General features: G+C 44.4%; 1 protein-coding gene across 1 annotated transcript in view; it reads left to right on the top strand.

Annotated features, from left to right (window-relative positions):
* Nucleotides 1-1,640: 1,640 nt before the first annotated feature.
* HELLS (helicase, lymphoid specific) overlaps nt 1,641-21,695 on the top strand; it is a 34,554-nt gene continuing 14,499 nt past the window's right edge. Inside the window, exons 1-11 of the mRNA XM_081191609.1 lie at nt 1,641-1,744; nt 2,909-3,030; nt 6,858-6,980; nt 8,429-8,485; nt 9,499-9,529; nt 9,624-9,688; nt 14,448-14,489; nt 15,010-15,234; nt 17,104-17,286; nt 18,532-18,675; nt 20,192-20,388. Coding sequence (XP_081047735.1) covers nt 1,699-1,744; nt 2,909-3,030; nt 6,858-6,980; nt 8,429-8,485; nt 9,499-9,529; nt 9,624-9,688; nt 14,448-14,489; nt 15,010-15,234; nt 17,104-17,286; nt 18,532-18,675; nt 20,192-20,388 — 1,235 coding nt within the window. The 5' untranslated portion in view covers nt 1,641-1,698. The remainder of the gene's footprint in view (nt 1,745-2,908; nt 3,031-6,857; nt 6,981-8,428; nt 8,486-9,498; nt 9,530-9,623; nt 9,689-14,447; nt 14,490-15,009; nt 15,235-17,103; nt 17,287-18,531; nt 18,676-20,191; nt 20,389-21,695) is intronic.

Consider the following 21,695-nt stretch of genomic DNA (forward strand, 5'->3'; position numbering starts at 1 on the left):
CTTGACCTCTTGAGCTTGTGAAGAGTTTTTCTGAGAAGATGGCTGTACTGCACTTAGTTGTGCTCTGGCTTGGCTTCGTGTATAGGGGCGAGCTGTGGTTTTGTGCCCTGTGCCAGCCAGATCTGTGTAGGGATTGCAGGGGGGTGCAGCATCCGGAGGTGCCACTATGGTTTGGCTACTGGATGGTGTCTGTAATTTATCTGTGGAGAGGGTCTGGGTTTGGGTCTGGTGTGGTTGATTGGAGATGGCGTTCTGTGTGCCTCTGGTTCTGGTGTCGGTTTTTGTGGGGAGGGCTAATTTCCAGATGTCTGGCAGGCGGGACGTGTCGTCACGCTTGTTCATGTTGTGAGGGTGTTTCTCTATTTCGATGGCTTCCATGATTATTCTCTTGTGGTGATGTTCCATGTTAAAGAGCAATTTGGAATCTGCAAAATTAATTTCGTGTCCTGTTTCTTTCATGTGTTGGTAAAGAGAGGAAGTTTTTTCTTCTTTTTTGACGGCATTCTTGTGTTCTGCTATACGTGCATTTATTCGTCTGTTTGTTTGTCCAATGTACGTGGCTGGGCAGACTTTGCAGGGTATTTCATAGACCTCTCTGCCCAGAACGTTGGAGGCTATACACCACACCCCCTCAACAGTATTTATAGGAACTCAAACACTGAGATCCTGCTCTGTTCCAGTAACAAGAAGCCGAAAGCACCAGCCTGAAGATGACGAGTGAGACCTCGTCGAAACGTCGCCTAGACACCCCAACTCTTACACGGGAAGACACCCGAAGACACCAAAACCTGCATTCCTGTACCCGTGAAAATCTACGAAAGCAAATATATATATATACACACACACACACACACACACACACACACACATTATAGGGAGAACCCGAATATTCTAACGTAGCTGTTTTATTATTGCTGCTATTTTTAAACACACACACACACACACACACACATATATATAATTATTGCTATTTTTAAACAAATATGCATAATTATTGCTAGTTATTTTAAATAATTATTGTGTGTGTATTACAAAACAACTAGTTTAAAATAACTAGCAATAATTATATATATATATATTTGTTTAAAAATAGCAATTATATATATAAGCAATATATATGTGTATGTGTATCTACTCTTATTTTTAAACAAATAAATTGTTAAAAAATAACAGTAGATAGATACACACAATTTTTAAACAATTTTATGTGTGTGTGTGTATTTGTTTAAAAATAACAGTAGCAATAACCATAACGCAGTTCTCCCTGAAACAGCTACGCTAGAAATATATGGGGTTTCTGCCATTTCGCCTCCGGACTGACTCTTACAACGCAGGCAAAAGGGGCAAATAGCTCAGCCCGTAGTAGAGCATGGAACTCCGAATCTCGGACTCCCGACGTCGGACTACAGAACCCTGCCTCGCGAGGGGGTCGGACTAGATGACCCCTGGGGTCCCTCTCTCCCCAACTCCCCACGGCTATCCGGAGCCGACAACTCCCCTCGAGAAGCCCGCAGCGCGTCCCTCTACCCTTTTCCCTCTGCTATCTCTCTAGGGATTTGTTGTCTCGGGAGCTTCCCGCGAAAGCGCCGCTTCTCGCGATATTTGGAAAGCGCGCGGTTTTTTTTTTTACCCCCGCCCACTCCGCCGGAAGCGCCGCGAGGCGTTCGAAACCCGGCGCGAGTCAGAAGCGGCGGCGCGATGCCCGTGGAGGAGAACGGCGGAGCCTCGTCCGGGAGCCACGCAGGTGGGGAGCCGCCAAGGGAGGCCGGGCTGCCTCCTCAGGGTCCGGGGCGGGGGGAGGGATGTTTATTGTGGGCTAAGGGGTCTCCCGAGCATGTGCAGAGCGCGCGTGCTCTCTCTCGGCCTCGCCCGCAGAAAGCCCGGGAAGGAAATCCCAGCAGCAGCGCCCTTCTTTTTATCGCTTATTGTGCAGGCGAGGCTACCTCCCCCAAGGTTGCCCTAGAGCATGTGCAGAGTGCGCTCCCCTCCAAAAAAATAATAAGCGCCCTTTTTTCTATTTATTGTTCTTTGCACGCCTCCATCGCTTTGGCTCGATGGTAGCTTTGGAAGCCTGGAGGAGCTCTCTATATCTATAGATATATATAACTATATATGACTATATATATAATATAAAAATCTATATCTAAATATATCTATGTATCTAAATATATCTATGTATCTAAATATATCTATATATCTAAATATATTATGTTATATATTATACTATATTAAATATATTATCTATATATTAAATATATACGTCTCTTTATATAAATATATATCTATAGATATTTATTTTTATAAATATATATTTATATTTAATATCTATTATATTAAATATAAATATCTATATGGGTATGCGAGAGGAGGGAAGTCAGAGAGGTGAAAAAAAATATGGGGCTGGTGTTGGTGGGATTATAACCTCCTTCATGAGGATAAGTCGGAATTTAGCAAAGTAGGGTGCAGCTTTCCTCCCCCCTCCAAAAAACAAACAAACAGAAAAGTTTGTAGCACTGATCCTCAAGCCAAAGTAAAACTTAACATGCTGCTATTATTTTCCACCTCATTTCGCTTTGTAGCTGGTGACCGGCATCCGTTACTTGTTTGTATTGTTCTTGATGAAAGCTATATTATGAAGAGACAACAAGGGGGGACGATGGAAGAATTCGGGAAATAGATGGTGGCAAAGGGTTTGGAAGTCTTTTAAGATAGAGGATTCAGGAGCTAGAATCAAAAAGTACTGTGTTTTATATATGCGGGGGGTGTGTGTAACACACAATAAGAAGCAACAGATAGTGTGTGTGTGTGTGTGTGTGTGTGTGTGTGTGTGTGTGTGTAAGGTTGGGGAACACTGCCCTAGACCATGTTAGCGGTTTCGTAGTCATGCTTGCCTTGTGTTTTTCTTTAGGACACCTGCAGGAAGACATGGGTGCAGAAGCTGGAGCCACCGAAATCACAGCAGCGATGTTGCAGGAGGAGAAGCAGCTTGAGGCAGAAGGAATAGAGGAAGAGAGGCAGATAATGGAGAAGGTAAAGTGTGTTTGCTGCAAGTTCTCCAAGGAGAGTTTGGGTTTAAGGGGGGGGGGTGGAGTGTGCATTTATTAATAAACAATAACTAGAAATCCTTTTATTTGAAGTATTTGTGCCCTGCCGTTCCTCATAAAAGGCTTCTGGGCAGCTCGCAGAATAACCCAAGAAATAAACTATATAATAAATAAGAAACACAGCTTGCGTGGAATTAAAAGCAGTCACAGCTGGCTTTGTGACAATGCTGCAGTCCAAACCAAGGTGATTTATAGATACTTGTTTCAGCTTGCAGGTTGAAAAATTTGCTGTAGGCATTGAAGTGAGATCCCTTCTACCTGGTACTGGCTTGTTGAAAAATTCCCATAATCTGTTAATCACTTAAGAACCCAAGAAGAGCTGGGTGACACCAAAGGCCTGTCTCCCCCATCCGGCATCTGTTTCCCCCGCAGTGGCCATCCAGAAGCCAATGGTAAATCATGCCCTTAGTTATCACTTGCATGATGGAAATACAGTGGTACCTCAGGTTAAGTACTTAATTCGTTCCGGAGGTCCTTACTTAACCTGAAACTGTTCTTAACCTGAAGCACCACTTTAGCTAATGGGGCCTCCCACTGCTGCTGCGCCGCCAAAGCGCGATTTCTGTTCTCATCCTGAAGCAAAGTTCTTAACCCGAGGTACTATTTCTGGGTTAGCGGAGTCTGTAACCTGAAGCGTATGTAACCCGAAGAGTATGTAACCCGAGGTACCACTGTAGTGGTTCATATCTAGGGCTGTGTGCTCAGAGCTCGCACAATGGGACTTGCATTTTGTCTCTTCCCCCAGCCCTCTGAAGCAGATATCGAGGATGTGCTGGGGGCTTCAGAGGAGAGCTGAGGAAAGTTCTGTTGCACATGTAGAATTGGAGCATTTGATACAGCGTAAAGTTCTGGGTTATGGGACGCGGGTGGCCCTGTGGGTTAAAAACCACAGAGCCTAGGACTTGCCGATCAGAAGGTCGGCGGTTCAAATCCCCACGACGGGGTGAGCTCCCGTTGCTCAGTCCCTGCTCCTGCCAACCTAGCAGTTCAAAAGCACAAAGTGCAAGTAGATAAAAGGTACCTCTCTGGCGGGAAGGTAAATGGCATTTCCGTGCACTGCTCTGCTTCACCAGAAGTGGCTTAGTCATGCTGGCCACATGACCCGGAAGCTGTACGCCGTCTCCCTCGGCCAGTAAAGCGAGATGAGCGCCGCAACCCCAGAGTCGGTCACGACTGGACCTAATGGTCAGGGGTCCATAGGCGCCGACTCCATGGGGCTTGAGGGGGCTCGAGCCCCCTCAAAAAATTTTTTGGGGGGGCTCAGCCCCCTCAATAATCTCGGGCGCCCTTCCAGCAGAGCGCCGGGGGCGGGGGCTCCTGCCTCGCTGCTTCGCAGCACCACCGCCACTGCAAAGGCATTGCCGGGGGGAATTTCCTTCCTCCTGGCGGTTTCAGCCCCCGCGAGAACAGGGAAATCCCGACTGGCCACACCTCCCAGCCAGCCAATCGGCTGGCTGGGGGGCGTGGCTTGCCCTATTTAGGGCCGGAGCCACTTTATTTGCATATTCATGAGCTTATTTATTATTCATGAGCTTTCCCGGGGCCCCCCAATATTTTTTATAAGTCCGCGTCCCTGCAGGGGTCCCTTTACCTTTTAAAGTTCTAGGTTACTTAAGAACTTTTAAGAGATTAACATAAAAGTGTAGAATGGAGCACCATCTTGTCCCTTTGAACAGCTCTGTTTACAGCTACCTCTGAATGTTCTTCCGGTGGGTCCACACATGCTCCAAGCAGCCTAATTCTTCAAGCCACTCTTGAATTGAGGATTTTCTTCCCTTCCTGTTCAAGGCAGTGAATGTAATAAATCTGGTTTAGCAATGTGACCATAACTTACCCAAAATACAGAACCAGAAAATTAAAGGGGCATCGTAAGACATTTTTCCAAGGACAAAATTGTCACTTTTCATTTTCTTAAGATTTTTTGGGACATACAGCCGATATTAATACAGTGGTACCTCAGGTTAAGAACTTAATTCGTTCCAGAGGTCCGTTCTTAACCTGAAACTGTTCTTAATCTGAAGCACCACTTTAGCTAATGGGGCCTCCTGCCGCCGCCACCGTGCGATTTCTGTTCTCATCCTGAAGTAAAGTTCTTAACCCGAGGTTCTATTTCGGGGTTAGCGGAGTCTGTAACCTGAAGCGTCTGTAACCCGAGGTACCACTGTAGTCTGTAACACCCCCTTTTTTTGACTGAAGTGTCTAGTGCTGAATATAAATAAATTTTATGTTATTTCCTTAAGAAAATCGGTTACTCTGATGGTTCCCCTACTTTCCTGGGCCCTTTTCTCCAAGGATGGAGGATATGTTTTAAAGAATGGGAAGAAAATGTATGGCGTTTGGTGTTTCCCTTAAATTTGAAGCCTGGCTAGTAAGCGTGTGTTCAGATGCATCCTGCTTTCTAGGGCTTCCATCATTTAGATTAAGGAAATGTTGGGTAGTGTAATCTGGAACTTTAAAAAGGCCCTACTTAAACTGATTGAGGCAGCTCTTCCATCATGAATGGTGCTATCCCAGAAGGTGATGTTGATTAATCCTTGCACTATTGTTGATGTTGTGACCAATTACAGTGGTACCTCAGGTTAAGTGCTTAATTCGTTCCGGAGGTCCGTTCTTAACCAGAAACTGTTCTTAACCTGAAGCATTACTTTAGCTAATGAGGCCTGCCGCACCGCTGCTGCACGATTTCTGTTCTCATCCTGAAGCAAAGTTCTTAACCCGAGGCACTATTTCTGGGTTAGCAGAGTCTGTAACCTGAAGCGTATGTAACCCGAGGTACCACTGTATGCAAATATGTTTTTTGTTTCTCTACAAATAACTCTGAAGAGGGCCTTTTTGCTTGTTTGTTTATTACGTTTCCATCCCATCTTTCCTCCACGGAGCTCCAGGTGTACAGTGGTGCCCCGCAAGACGAATGCCTCGCAAGACGGAAAACTCACTAGACGAAAGAGTTTTCCGTTTTGGAGGTGCTTCGCAAAACAAATTTCCTATGGGCTTGCTTCGCAAGACGAAAATGTATTGCGAGTTCCTGCGGGTTTTTTTCCCTTCCCCCCCCTTTTCTAAGCCGCTTATCAGCTGATCCGATAAGCCGCTAAAAGCCGCTAATAGCGCTAATCCGCTAATCCATCAATGGGCTTGCTTCGCAAGACGAAAAAACCCGTAGACGAAGAGAATCACAGAACGGATTCTTTTCGTCTTGCGAGGCACCACTGTATTGTAAAATACCACATTTCAGATTTAAATTCAGTCAAACTGCCCATCTAATTCTTTGGGGCAAACTCTCCAGAGATTCTTTGAAATAAAATTTGGTTGCGATGAAAGACAACAACAACATTCATCCTTTTAGAAAGAGGAGGAAAAGGCGTCCAACAGCAGCATTATCTCCTTTCATCTTATTAAGGCCTATGGTTAAGCTGACAAATGCAAGCTTCTCATACTCTGTTTAACCCTCCTGGTCCCTTTGGACCTCTTGTTTGTATTCAAAAGGCAGGAGATTCAGAGCATAACTACAGCAGGTGCAAAACGAGTAAAACCACGGCTTCTCATCAGGAAACTCTGGGCAGTGTAGTAGTGTGAATTCTCTCCGGTTTAACACAGCTATATTTCCAATACTTCTTGGGGAAAGCTAAAGAAGAGTTGAGTGACCTCGGTTTAATATTGGTTTCCCTTTCTATTGACAATGTGCTGTGCATTTTAATGGCTGCAATAATACCACACTGAGTTACTGCTGATAATGGCTTCTTGTTTGTCTCCTAGGCTCGCATGTCCTGGGACAGAGACTCAACTGAAATGCGCTACAAGAGGCTTCAACACTTGCTTGAGAAAAGCAACATCTACTCAAAGTTCTTGCTGACCAAAATGGAACAGCAGCAGCTGGAGGTAAGTGTGCTCTAAAGCTGGAAGTGAAGAAATTAGACTTGTGTGTCTGATAAAGTACATTAAAAAAGTACACTGATGTGAGCCTGAGGTTCACATGCCTTCCCCTCTGGCTGTGAAGAAGGGTTGAGAACCTTTCAGTTTCATTCATGATTAGCCACAGTTTGTTTTTCTGAATTGAACAATGGTTAGTTTTAAATATTGTTTGTTTGAAACAAGCCTTCAAACAATGGGTTATGAAGCTGGCTTATTGCAGCAAACCATGGTTAATATTTACCAAAGTTTGGTTAATATTTGATTAATATTTACCAAAGTTTAGAACTCGGGCATTGATGCAGTTCTCAGGACATCTTAGCACAGCCATTGAGAGGTATCCGTAACATTTTGGACACTCAGCATTCATCATAATAAAAATGAAGCTATTTCTATATTTGGTCTCCTTTTTTACTTGTGTAGACTCTTGAAAGTTCAATTCTTACGCATAATTTCAACAGCATTCATTTAACACTGGCTCTGAAAGTTGCAAGACAGTACATGAAGCAGGGTAGATTTAGAGTGTTGTTTTAAGCTTTTAAGGGTTGCGGGTGGCTCTGTGAGTTAAACTACAGAGCCTAGGACTTGCCGATCAGAAGGTCAGCGGTTCGAATCCCCACGACAGGGTGAGCTCCCGTTGCTCAGTCCCTGCTCCTGCCAACCTAGCAGTTCAAAAGCATGTCAAAGTGCAAGTAGATAAATAGGTACTGCTCCAGCAGGAAGGTAAACAGCGTTTCCGTGTGCTGCTCTGGTTGGCCAGAAGCGGCTTAGTCATGCTGGACACATGACCCGGAAGCTGTCTGCGGACAAATGCCGGCTTCCTCGATGAGCTCCGCAACCCCAGAGTCGGCCACGACTGGACCTAATGGTCAGGGGTCCCTTTACCTTTACCTTTAAGCTTTTTACAAGTCTGCTATAAGGTCATTTTAAGAATGGAGATAGAATGGTTTGTTTCCCAGTATCACATTTAAATATGTTAAATTCGTTTTGCTGTCCAAACATTCCCTTCTTTCAGCTGCCAGCACTATTTCTTCCAGTATTTACAGAATATAGAATGTAGACGCACTGTCTCAAAATGCCACAGTAGTGGTTGAGGCGTAAAACATGCTTGCCTCTTAGTGTAAAGAAATAAAAGGAAACAAATTCTTACTTGCAGAATAGATGTTTCACAGCCATTGAGTGGCAAGTGGAATATTTCCTTAACTTGGTGGCAACTTTCAGATCTGGACCCTGGATAGAAACATGTCAACATAAAATGCCTGTATTGAGGAGTTTAGAGTCTTTTTACTTGCTGTTAATAAGATTGGTAAACTGTTGTGTGCTTTCAACCTTGTTCCTAGGGTGCATTGGACATTTAAATCTGTTGCGGTATTTTTCATCCCAGTTTTAAACATGTGCGTTCTTTTTCTTTCTTTAAGGAGCAAAGAAAGAAAGAAAAACTAGAAAAGAAGAAAGCATCACCAAACACTACAAAGGTAAAATAATTTTCATTAGGGAAATTCTTTTCTTTAGGGAAAGGTTTCTTGGGTGATAGTGGGAGAAAGTTAAGTTCCTGGTTGAAGGAGATAAGAGTGCTTTGGTTACCCAGGTGGAAAATGGGTAATTTGACCCTGTTTGGAAGAACCACTGGGGGCTGGAGTCCATAGCCTGTGGGTTCTGCTTTTCCTAACTGTTCCTGGGTTTGAAGCTTCTTGCTGTAGCTGGACTGCTTCTTAACAGCGTTGGTTGGCTAAACCATCTGCTGGAAGATAGAGACTCTGCTACTTGAAGACTTCTAGATATGTTCTGTGTAGGGCTGACTTGAGAAAAAAAGTATTTCTGAAAGCCTTTGGCTATGCAGCATTGGTCATGCACAAGAGTAGACCCATTAAAATTGGTGGGTTGATACTAATTGGCCCTACTCGGAGTGTAACGCTAGGTTTTTTATTTTGTTTGTGTTTTATTTTTTTAAAAGGTCAAATACTGTTTGATACAGCGAAGCAATATTTGTTTTAAAACATATTAAAGACAGACCCTTGTGTGTACATAAAGTTCTGTTGCAATTGCTGGTATGTTCTCTAGTTTCTGACCATAGTGGTGGTGATGATGATGATGATGATGATGATGATGATGATGATTTTGAAGATCATTGGAGCAACTACCTATACCCTTTTGCACTAAAGTATACTTTGGAAAACTGTGTTTCTGTGCACTGCTCTGGTTTGCCAGAAGCAGCATAAGTCATGCTGGCCACATGACCCAGAAACTGTCTGCGGACAAATGCCAGCTCCCTCGACCTATAGAGCGAGATGAGCGCCGCAACCCCAGAGTCATCCGCGACTGGACCTAACGGTCAGGGGTGCCTTTACCTTTATACTTTGGAAATAGTTTGTGGCCAGGTTTTTATGTAAAATAATAGAGAAGAATTGTTTGCAGCAGTGATTTCATTAATCATTCTTACATAAAATATAAGCTTGTTAATGATTTTGTCCTAAATGCTTTGCTTCAGAATGAAAATGTTGGAAGAGAAGGAAAATTGGGTAAGACTTATCACATTCTTTAAAAAAAAAAAACCTGTTGTGTTTTTGCTGTTAAAAGTTCAGCTGCTGATTCCTGTCCAATACTTTGTTGCAGCTGCAAAAAAGAAGAGAGCCAGAGAAGACGAAACCTACAGTATTTCGGAAGTCATATCGAAAGAGGTAAATAGCTAGGGTGAAAATGCACCAAGGTTATTGAGTGATTTTCATGGCTGTGTGGAGATTTTTCCTGATGCAAGTCTGTCCGGTAAACAACTCTGAATTTTCAGTTAGGTAGCATCTTTACAATATCTGTTTTAACGGCACAGTGAGTTGAAAGGGGAACCCATGTTATCAAGGAGAACAGAAAAGGTTTTCAGTGGATATCACCATTTATTTTAATACAAGGTACTGCTCCTGGTGCATTCTGATTTGGGAAGAAGAGATGGCATTCTTAAAATACAGGCATAGCTGGGATTTGATCCGCTTGCCTCAAGAGGTGGTGTCTGTACCTGGAGGGAGCCTAAAATGCCATTTTGTTTCTTCCTTCCTACCTGCATGCACGGGAATGTTCCCAGGCAGCGCAACAGGATGTTGAAGCTATGAGCAGCCTGGGCATGCCTCCTTAACCCTGTCAAGGCCTCCCTTGCTACTTCCTGTGTCTTGGAGCAACTTTAGCTAAGCAGAGAGAGAAAAGTGGATATGAGAGATGGAGGAGGAGGAGTAATGATGATGATGATAATAAATTTTATTTATACCCCAGCCAAGACCAGGCTCAGTGGCTAACATCAAATATATGTTAACAGTCAACCCCCCCCCCCAACTGTATTACCTGGGTTATGAAGGAGCCCTAAAGATGTTAAAGCAAAGATTATGGGATAATGCACGCAGTGACTTGCGATCTCGATCACACGCAATCTGTAGTCCGCTGGCAGTAGGAGTACAATATGAGCATGTCTTTAAGTTAACATCTTACATTAAAAACCGGACAGTACCAAACTATCGAAGGCTTTTCACCAAAGCCAGACTAAACGTCTTTCCTTCTGCAGTGTTGGATGGCAGGTTGAGAGGAGTTCCCTACCAGGGCAGACTTTGTTCGTGTGCTCAAGACATCGATTCCATAAAACATATTTTGTTGCACTGTGCAAAATATGAGCAAGCCAGGGCTGAATTGATATTACCCTTGCTGGTACCTTTCCCGGGAAAATCATAGGCTCACTATGTCAGGTTCCTATTGGAAGACCGGACAAACGCTAGAACATTAGCAGTGGCAAAGTTTTTATCGGTAGTTTCAAGAACCAATGATCCCTATATTCTGAACAGAATGCTTGTTTAACCTGGAGGTAGGCTGTATGAAGGGAAGCGGGTGGCGCTGTGGGTAAAACCTCAGTGCCTAGGACTTGCCGATCGTATGGTCGGCGGTTCGAATCCCCGCGGCAGGGTGAGCTCCCGTTGCTCAGTCCCAGCTCCTGCCCACCTAGCAGTTTGAAAGCACCCCTAAGTGCAAGTAGATAAATAGGTACCGCTTTATAGCGGGAAGGTAAACAGCGTTTCCGTGTGCTACGCTGGTGCTGGCTCGCCAGAGCAGCTTCGTCACGCTGGCCACGTGACCCGGAAGTGTCTCCGGACAGCGCTGGCCCCCGGCCTCTTAAGTGAGATGGGCGCACAACCCTAGAGTCGGACACGACTGGCCCGTACAGGCAGGGGTACCTTTACCTTTACCTTTAGGCTATATGAATTGTGTATTTCTTTGTAATGATTTGTTGGGTCTCTGGACCGTAATAAAGATTGATGGTGATGATGATATATTAACATAAAATCAGGCAATCAATTAAAATACATCCTAAAATCAAATCAGAATCAAAGTGAAATCCAGTCAGATGGCAACCCACAGATTAGGGTTGGGGACCTTAAATGCTCACCGGCCTAACTGTTTGCACTGATCTTATATATGAGCCTGTGAGAAAAGTTGGGGGGCCACTTTCATACAAGTTCTTATAAGGAGAGAGGGGGAGTCAGAATGGACCCCGACCAAAGGCCTGGCGGAACAGCTCCGTCTTGCAGGCCCTGTGGAAAGATGTCAGATCCCACAGGGCCCTGGTCTCTTGTGGCAAAGCATTCCACTAGCATTAGCCATAGCAATAAAATAAAAATGTACTGAAGATAGAGGTAAAAACTTAACTATACAAAATATATTTTGGAGGTTTACATCAATAATCAGATCTTGTTCTAAGTGCCCCCACTAAAAACCTTGCAGTTTTTGCTGTCACCTAATCATCTTGATCTGCTAAAAGAAAGGACATAGTAGGAATGGTTTAGCAACCCAACATGGAGAATAATAGAGGGGTAATAACCTCACTCCTCAAATCTTTATAAAGAGTGCAAGCCAGAAGTACATGAGCCATGGGCTCAATACTGCCATCTCTACAGGGACATAACTGTTTTCCCAGTGGAATTTTATGAAATTGACCCTCAAGTACAGCCAAAGGCAATATATTCAGTCTTGCGAAAATGAAAGCGCATCTGTATTTTGGAATTGTTAAATTCCTCAAATGACTAGGTAGAAAATAATCATACCATGGACAAAATTTCCTTATTGTGGCCAGATAATTCTGTCACTCGATATCATATAGGCGCTGTCTAGTTAAATTATTTGCTTTACTGAAGCCCAGTGTTAGTAACTGTTGTGGTGATAAACCAGAAAAGTAAAGCTTTTGGTTGACAATTTTAGTCCCAAGCGCTCTCATGACAACCTGGCAATACTAAGGGTAGTAGACCAGTGGGGTTTATATTTAGGCGAAGCCAATAATTAAATGTTGTACGCCAAATCTGTAATTCAGCAGAGGGGAGGTTAGTCTCTAAGTGCAATCAAGCATTTGAAAGACAGGATGGAACAGAAAAAAATTGCCCTATATAAAACAGTAAGTTCGCTACGGAGTTTGGGGTACAGGAGCGCTGATGGTACGTCATTCTTCTCATTAGTCTTCTTGCACCTGCCCTCGCTGGCCACTGGCAGATGGCTTCACTTGCAGAACAGGTTTTTCTGAACCCTTCAAAACACTCTGCTTATCAGGAGATGTCGTTCCAGTAGCTGTAACTGCACTGGCAGCAGCAATAACTGCTTCAGACGGCACAAGAAAACCGATGGTACTTAGCTCTGCATGCTGTTCTCTTCTACTGTTTGTATTTCTGAGAGCACTTGGAAAGACAGGGTTCAGAGCGCTTTAGGCCAGAGCTTTCCAATCTGTGTGTCATGCTGCAGTCTGTGGATATGTCATGCGAGTGTTCTCCACACTCCTCCCAGGGCTGGAAAGGGTTTAGTTTAACCTCTGGTTTGCTAATAAAACTGAATCACCGTGTCTAAAAAGTGTGTCACGTTTGGAGAGCTCTGCTTTAGGCCTTCTAAAGCCAGTGTGGTGTAGTGGTTGAGAGCGATAGACTCGTAATCTGGGGAACCGGGTTTGCATCTCCGCTCCTCCACATGCAGCTGCTGGGTGACCTTGGGCCAGTCCCACTTCTCTGACGTCTCTCAGCCCCACTCACCTCACAGAGTGTTTGTTGTGGGGGAGGAAGGGAAAGGAGAATGTTAGCCGCTTTGAGACTCCTTCGGGTAGTGATAAAGCAGGATATCAAATCCAAACTCCTCCTCCTCTTCCTCTTCCTCTTCCAAACAGGCACAAGCCCTTCTCATTGGAGGTTTAGAATCTCTGTTCCATATTTGCAGTCTGCTTTGTCTGGTGTTCCTGGACTCCGGGGGGGGGGTGTTACTATTGTCTTGTTGTCCTTCGACCTCAGGGGTCAGCAAACTTTTTCAGCAGGAGGCCAGTCGGCTGTCCCTCAGACCTTGTGGGGGGCCGGACTATTTTGAAGGGGAAAAAATGAGTGAATACCTATGCCCCACAAATAACCCAGAGATGCATTTTAAATAAAAGGACACATTCTACTCATGTAAAAACGCCAGGCAGGCCCCACAAATAACCCAAAGATGGATTTTAAATAAAAGGACACATTCTGCCCATGTAAAAACACCAGGCAGGCCCCACAAATAACCCAAAGATGGATTTTAAATAAAAGGACACATTCTACTCATGTAAAAACACGCTGATTCCCAGACCGTCCGCGGGCCGGTTTGAGAAGGCGATTGGGCCAGATCTGGCCCCAGGGCCTTAGTTTGCCTACCCATGTTCTACCTGTTCCACAGGGATGAAGTTAGTCCCACTTTCATGTCATTGCACAGGCGTATTTCTCAGCCTCTTCAGAGGTCTTCCTGTGTGCACCCCTGCCAAGTGAAGGGAGGCAGAAGTCCTTCTTATTGGTGTCTTTTTTAGTGTTCCAAACAAACAGGTTTTGCAAACGAAGCTGCTGATTAATTGTTTCATCTGCCAGAAAGGAGACTTTTGTGCTGCATTTTCATGTGTGGGGGTTTTTTTTAAAAAAAAAAAGTTTGGATTTTAATAGTCATTTTTACTCGGATTTGTAGGCTGCCCAGGACCATATAAATTTAGTAAAAATAACAATGCACTCCTCCCCTCCCCAGATTTTAGCTAAGGCTTAATGAAATTTTGCTTCCATGATCTAGGTTAGGGGCACAGTGTCCCATAGGAAGACAAACACTGTGACAAAAGTATTGGCTGGATGTGGTGAGTGATGAACACCCACATTCTTTCTGATTTTTTGCTATCTGGCATCGTGAGTGCTCGCATGGAGTAAATATTTTAGATGTGCATTAGCATGCTCAGCAATGCTTCCATATATTATACTGTATATGGATGGCATGTGTGAATTATATTCATGTTGTGTTAAATGTGTGTGCCCTTCATTTCCTCCCATTTGGCCTTTTAATATCCTTTTTTGTCAGTGCACTATGGAATTTTATGTTGAGAAGTTCATTTTAAGTTGTCAACGAATGATTTCATTGTTGTACTCTCTCTTTTTTTGGTAGGAAATCTTGTCGGCTGCAAAGAAAAGCAGAGTTGAAAATCAGGTATATCAGCTTTGCTTAAATCTTGTCTGTAAATACTGGTTGCCTTGGAGTTACACGTTTTGTATCAGCGCCTCATGTTTCGGTACATAAATGAGCATGGCACAGCAGCCTTTTGCTTGTTTCTGAAATTTCCTTTAACAACTGTGAAGATGGATTTATTACATATCAAAGAAGAGTAACTAGAGGAGAATCTAAATTGGATTATTTTTAAGCTATTTGGTCTAAAGACATGTCAATACAACAGAGAAAGAAACACAGAAACTCCCCCCTTCCAATGGTTCAATTAAGTTTGTGGAAGGGATATATTTTAGAAGATTCGGATAAAGTGACATTTTGATGACTTGGATTGTGATGATAAAAGATGCAGCACATGAATTCATGCCTATTCCCTTTTCTTTATCCGTTTTAGTTTTCATCCTCCCATTCTGTATCATAATGTTTGATGGCGTTTGTACTTTGCCTTTATTTATAAATTCGTAGTAAGTTTGTGAAATATTTGTCTATAAACGTCCTCCTGCAGAATGAAAGCTCTCCTCCAAAACTGTGTACAGAAGAACTCCAGAATAACGGGGACTCAAATAGCATCATCAAGGACAGACTGGCACAGGCGGTGCGTAGCACTGCCAAGCAGTTCGTCGACCCAGTACGGAAATTTAACGGGCAGCCCGTGCCTTTTCAACAACCCAAGCTCTTCACTGGAGGGATAATGAGGTGGTACCAAGTTGAAGGCATGGAGTGGCTTAGGGTAAGGATTTAACTCGACTCAAAAACTTATTTGTTGTGTTATAGAAGAGTAAAACAAGCCATGTTTCCGGTTGGCTAGATCTTTGGTGCAGTCGCTTGCAATTAGCAAGTACTTGTGATACTGATCTCAAACATTACAGTGGTATCTCGGGTTACATACGCTTCAGGTTACAGACTCCGCTAACCCAGAAATCTTACCTTGGGTTAAGAACTTTGCTTCAGGATGAGAACAGAAATTGTGCTCCGGCGGCGTGGCGGTGGCAGCAGGAGACCCCATTAGCTAAAGTGGTGCTTCAGGTTAAGAACAGTTTCAGGTTAAGAACGGACCTCCGGAACGAATTAAGTACGTAACCAGAGGTACCACTGTAGTCTGATCCAAAATCAGTCATATGTGGAATAGATCCATTGAAGGCAGTGGGCTTAATTTCAGTGGATCTACTTCTGAGTTTGACTTAGCTGGTTAAAAGGGTAAAGGACCCCTGGACAGTTAAGTCCAGTCAAATGCGACTGTGGGGTTGCGGTGCTCATCTCGCTTTCAGACTGAGGGAACTGGCATTTGTCCACAGACAGCTTTCCAGGTCACGTGGCCAGCAGGACTAAACCGCTTCTGGCGCAACGGAAGCCAGAGCTCATGGAAACGCCATTTACCTTGCCAACGCAACGGTACCTATTTATCCACTTGCACTGGCGTTCTTTCGAACTGCTAGGTTGGCAGGAGCTGGGGCAGAGCAACGGGAGCTCACCCCACCGCGGGGATTCGAACCGCCAACCTTCTGATCAGCAAACCCAAGAGGCTCAGTGGTTTAGAGCACAGCGCCACCCATGTCCCCTTTTAGCTGGATATCACCCATTGACTTAATGCTTAGCTTTTTCTGTTCCATAAGCTCCTTAAATCTACCTGTGACGAACAGAACACTTAAGCAGTAGTGGACTTGGGTACTGTGGGGCTCTGTGCAAGGGCAAAATTTGGCGCGCCCCCCCCAGCCCTTGAGCTGCCTTCCTAAAGGGGAGTAAAGAGGTGTCGGGCTTGGGGAACCCAAACTGCGAAAGCATTAACTAGGCTTTGGGAAGGAAGAGAAAGGACTCTAGGACCCTTCCCAGAGTGTGCACAATGCTCTTGGTTGTTTAGTCATGTCCGACTCTTCGTGACCCCATGAACCAGAGCACGCCAGGCACTCCTGTCTTCCACTTCCTCCCGCAGCTTGGTCAAACTCATGTTCGTAGCTTCAAGAACACTGTCCAACCATCTCATCCGCTGTCGTCCCCTTCTCCTTGTGCCCTCCATCTTTCCCAACATCAGGGTCTTTTCCAGGGAGTCTTCTCTTCTCATGAGGTGGCCAAAGTATTGGAGCCTCAGCTTCAGGATCTGTCCTTCCAATGAGCACTCAGGGCTGATTTCCTTCAGAATTGATAGGTTTGATCTTCTTGCAGTCCATGGGACTCTCAAGAGTCTCCTCCAGTACCATAATTCAAAAGCATCAATACACTGCCCTAAATCCGCCCCTAACTTGACCACAATTCATGCACCATTCCCCACGATGCCTAAGAAGCTTTTAAATGAGGTTTGATGGTAGTTCCTGACTTAACAGTAATGGCGGCTGTTCCATTTCCGGCGGATGCCGCTTCTAGAGACTTGGATATTGAGTAAATGGAAACTGAAAGCAGCTAAGCAGCTCTAAAGCATGGTTTGCCTGTACATCAGAAGCTCAGTCCAATAATCACTGTTACCAATATTAAGTAATTCTTGAAAACAGTAGGCTACACTTGTGAAAGAACATTAACTGGATTGTAAATGTTGGGCAAGTCAAATTTCAATGATATCCATTAATCGGGTGTAAAGAAAATGTTTTTCTCTCTCTGTTGTATGCAGATGCTCTGGGAGAACGGCATCAATGGCATTTTGGCTGATGAAATGGGCTTAGGAAAGACAATCCAATGTATCGCAACAATAGCATTGATGATAGAGAGAGGGGTCACTGGGCCATTTCTGGTATGTGGGCCCCTCTCCACGCTTCCTAACTGGATGGCAGAATTCAGAAGGTTTACTCCTAAGGTAAAAAATGACTTTTAAAGTAATGGAACAAACCTCTTTTTTATGAGAGGACCACATCTTGCCTTGCAGGGGGTTTGGACTAGATGACACTTGAGGCCCCTTCCAACTCTACAATTCTGGGATTTCCCGGGGGAACTTTTAGCTACTTCCAAGGCTTCTGGAATTGGTCTGTATGTGTGTGTGTTAAGGAGCTTTGCCAAGCAGTTGCAATGATGGGATAAGAACTGGGTTTGCTTAAAACGACAGTCTTGGAACAAGGTCCACTCATTTCAAGATCTTCCAATCCAACTAGTGTATTGCAGTCATAGACCAGCAGTTTTTTCAAGCTCTTAATAAATTATTTTGTGCTAGTTCTTAAGGCAGGCATATCCAAAGTCTGCTTTGGGGCCCAATTCGGCCCTCCAGCCGGTTTTATCAGGCCCCTGTGTCAGTTCATTTATTCCTGTCAAATCCTTTTAAAAAGGTCAATAAACCTTGGGGGGAAATCCCCAAAAAGCTCTTCAGTCCTAAAAAAAAGCTCAACTTTGGTCAGCCCTCATGCATGTTCACTTCCATCAAATTTGGCCCTCTTTGAAAAATGTTTGGGCACCCCTGTCTTAAGGGCTTTAAATGTCTTATTTGTTAATGAGGATGTGAGGGGCAACAGAGGAGGAGTTGGAGACATGGAAGAGGACCGTAACATTTAGTCAAATTAGTTAAACTAAAAGACTGACTAAAATATTCCCCTGATTGGACAGCACATTGAAAACACTGACTTTTTAAAATACTTAAAAACTGTAGGTGATAAGTACCATCTTACCAAAGCATCGCCTTCTGTATTTCTTGCTCTGTGTTACCTGCTTTTATTTGCTATTGTTGAAGACGTTAACCTTATTATAATTGGTACTGGTGGTTGTTGCTTTAGCCCTGTTTCCCAAACATATGAAAAGAATGCCTGAATAAATCTTACTTCCGGGTGCTCCTGAGCTGTTTTGGGGAAATCGTGTTGGGCGTTCCCCTTAAGGGTTTTTCTTGTTTGTTTCTGCAAACCTCAGGATTCCTCTCAGCTTGCTGATACCTCCCTCATGCATAAATGGGTTTTTTTCGGGGGGGGGGGAGGGTTTGGCTACATAAGCAAATTACATTCACATCCTGAACTTTGGATACGGAGGAAGTGTTGGGGGAATAAATGGCATTCTGATACTGTACCCATGGGGTCTACATAGGATTTGGTTGACACTTTTGTTTTTTAAAAAATAATTTTAGGTTCCTATAATGCTGTATCACGGGACCCAGCAAGAACGGCGTTCGTTGGTTCATAAAATCCGAAAGAGAGATGGTTCTCTAAATGTCCATCCCGTGGTCATTACTTCTTTTGAAATAGCTATGAGAGACAGAAATGCCCTTCAGGTGCGTAAGAAAATGCTATTTCATAAGTATGGTCACTCTTGGTCCTTGACAGAACCACAGCTGATGCTATGTGTGAATTAGGAGGGGTCATTAAGTGTTGAAGGCTCAGTCTTGTGGAAGGTGAACAGAATAAAATGGCATCATTGTACCAATAAAAAAAAGTCAAGGTAGAGGACCCCTGACCGTTAAGTCCAGTCGCAGACGACTCTGGGGTTGCGGCGCTCATCTCACTTTACTGGCCGAGGGAGCCGGCTTACAGCTTCCAGGTCATGTGGCCAGCATGACTAAGCCGCTTCTGGCGAACCAGAGCAGCGCACGGAAATACCGTTTACCTTCCCGCTGGAGGGGTACCTATTTATCTACTTGCACTTTGACGTGCTTTCGAACTGCTAGGTTGGCAGGCGCTGCGACAGAGCAATGGGAGCTCACCCCGTCATGGGGATTCGAACCGCCGACCTTCTGATTGGCAAGCCCTAGGCTCAGTGGTTTAGACCACAGCGCCACCCGCGTCCAAAGCTACTAATCAAACAGCACATATGGCGAATGATGAGTTGTGTTGCTACATGTGGTAATCAATGCAGCAGTGCTGCATATAAACTACAGATGCACTGAGGACAAAGTTTAAATTTACAGCAACTATTTATAGTGAAAGACCGCCTCACCTCATACAAACATGCCCAGGTTCTGAGTTCTTTGGGGGAAGCCTTTCTCTTGGTCGTCCCATCCTTTCAGGCATACTTGCTTGAGATGTGGGAGAGGGGCTACTCTGTGGTGGCTCCTCCTAGACTACTTTGGACTCCCTCCTTGGGGAAGCTAGACTGGCTCCCTCCTTGTTGTCTTTCTGCTGGCAGGTGAAGGCCTTGGTCCAATAGGCTTATGGCAACTGACTGCTTTTCATGAAGGGGCTCTTGCCATGCTGGTTTTATTGCAATTATCTGTATGCTATTAATAGAAATATATTTTATCCTATTAATGTTTAATTGTTTGTCAATGATAGGGGGGAAACAATGCTTTTATTTGTTCTGGTTTTTATCTGTAAGCCACCTTGTGTCCCTGTCGGGCGGAATGACGGGGTATAAATAAATATATAATAATAGTGGCTGTATATTAGTATTATAACATGTTAAATTACGTTTTAATTGCTCAAAGTAATGAGTGTCATGATTTTCTCTTTTAGAAGACAGAATAAAGCAATATAAAAGCTATGGCAAATTGCTAATATATCACAGCTAACTAATCCAGTCACTATCCTTTTTTTGGAAAGTGTGCAATGGACAGATTGACACAAATGAAAAGTATGTTTTTAAAAGTATGTGGTTTTTTTCTTTGCTTGTTGGAAATTTTGAATTTCCGCTTCTGTTGGATTTGTCTCTTAACACAATACACACAGTAAGAGATAATGATGATGAAAGGTTATAAGCCCTGTTTGACATATATTAGCTTTTGGTGGAAAAGAAGGGCATATGGATGGATGGTTGTGGTTTTTTTGAGGTAACCAGTGACTTCTCTTCTCCAGAACTTGTACTGGAAATACTTGATAGTGGATGAAGGACACAGGATTAAGAATATGAATTGCCGCCTTATACGGGAATTAAAACAGTTTCGCACCGACAATAAACTTCTGTTAACTGGAACTCCCTTGCAAAACAACTTATCCGAGCTTTGGTCCCTGCTTAATTTTCTGCTTCCTGATGTGTTTGATGACTTGAAAAGGTAGGCAGTGAACTCCCCCCCCCCCCCGTGTTAAAATATGATATAGCGAATGTCTGAAGTTTGGTAAATGGCCGACAATCCCAGACAAACTTCTAATACCTGAAAAGAAATATATATCTTCTGCAAAGCAGGCTATTCTTACATAGATTGCTCCCACCGCTCTTTACAGCAGATGGGGTTATGTTAAGAGGCATTTTCTGTAGGAAGAAGCCACTTCCATTTTTGGCCCTGTTTAGCTCCAAAGCACAATGGCATTTTGTCACATGGCAAAGTCACGTGGCATCCTGACTTTCCCTTTCCACCCTTCTGTGGAATAGTTGATGGGCTGTCCTTGAAGACTAATCAGTAACTTCATTTTGTCCAAAATGCAGCTGGCAGATTACTGGCTGGGATTCTCATGCGCCCCCCCCCCTTTTAAAACAGCTGCCCTGGTTGCCAGTTGGTTTTTAGGCCCAATTTAGCATTCAAAGCCATAAAGAGCCCAAGTCCCAAATACCTGAAATTCTGCCCCCTTCCCTACAGACCCTGTCAGGTGCAGATATTGGCAGAGACAGCCCCCTTTTGGTAGTTCACTCCTGCGAAGACATTCTCTTGATGAACTATAATTCGCAGATCCCGAGCTTTCATTTAAAGACAGGCAGACTTTCTGGTATTTATAGGACTTTAGGTGTGAAGTTCTGTTTTAATTCCTTGCGGAAAAACTAGCCTGCTTCCCTCTTTCAGTGCTTTATTTGTCCAGCTCCCTAAAATAAATAAATTCTGCAGGTCCGGGCATTCAGAGATTTGGGAGTACAGTGGTACGCCGCAAGACGAACGCCTCGCAAGACGGAAAACCCGCTAGACGAAAGGGTGTTCCGTTTTGGAGGCGCTTCGCAAAACGAATTTCCCTATGGGCTTGCTTCGCAAGACGAAAGCCCATAGGGGAATCTCCGGGACAGCGGGGAAGCGCAGCGCTTCTTCCCCACTGTCCTCGGACCTCCTCTGAAGGCTGGCGGTGGGGCGGAAAGCCCTTCTCCCCGCGCCAGCCTTCGGAAGGCTCCTCCGAAGGCTGGCGGTGGGGCGGAAAGCCCTTCTCCCCGCGCCAGCGTTCGGAAGGCTCCTCCGAAGGCTGGCGGTGGGGAGAAAAGCCCTTCTCCCCGCGCCAGCCTTCGGAAGGCTGCTCCGAAGGCTGGCGGTGGGGCGGAAAGCCCTTCTCCCCACACCAGCCTTCGGATGGCTGTCCTGAAGACTTGCAGTGGGAGGAGGGTTTTCCTTCCCACCGCCAACATTCAGAATGCTGTTCTGAATGTTGGCGGTGGGGAGGAAAA

The sequence above is a fragment of the Podarcis bocagei genome (genome assembly GCF_964188305.1).
Source record: "Podarcis bocagei genome assembly, chromosome: 4".
NCBI classification, from domain to species: Eukaryota; Metazoa; Chordata; class Lepidosauria; order Squamata; family Lacertidae; genus Podarcis; species Podarcis bocagei.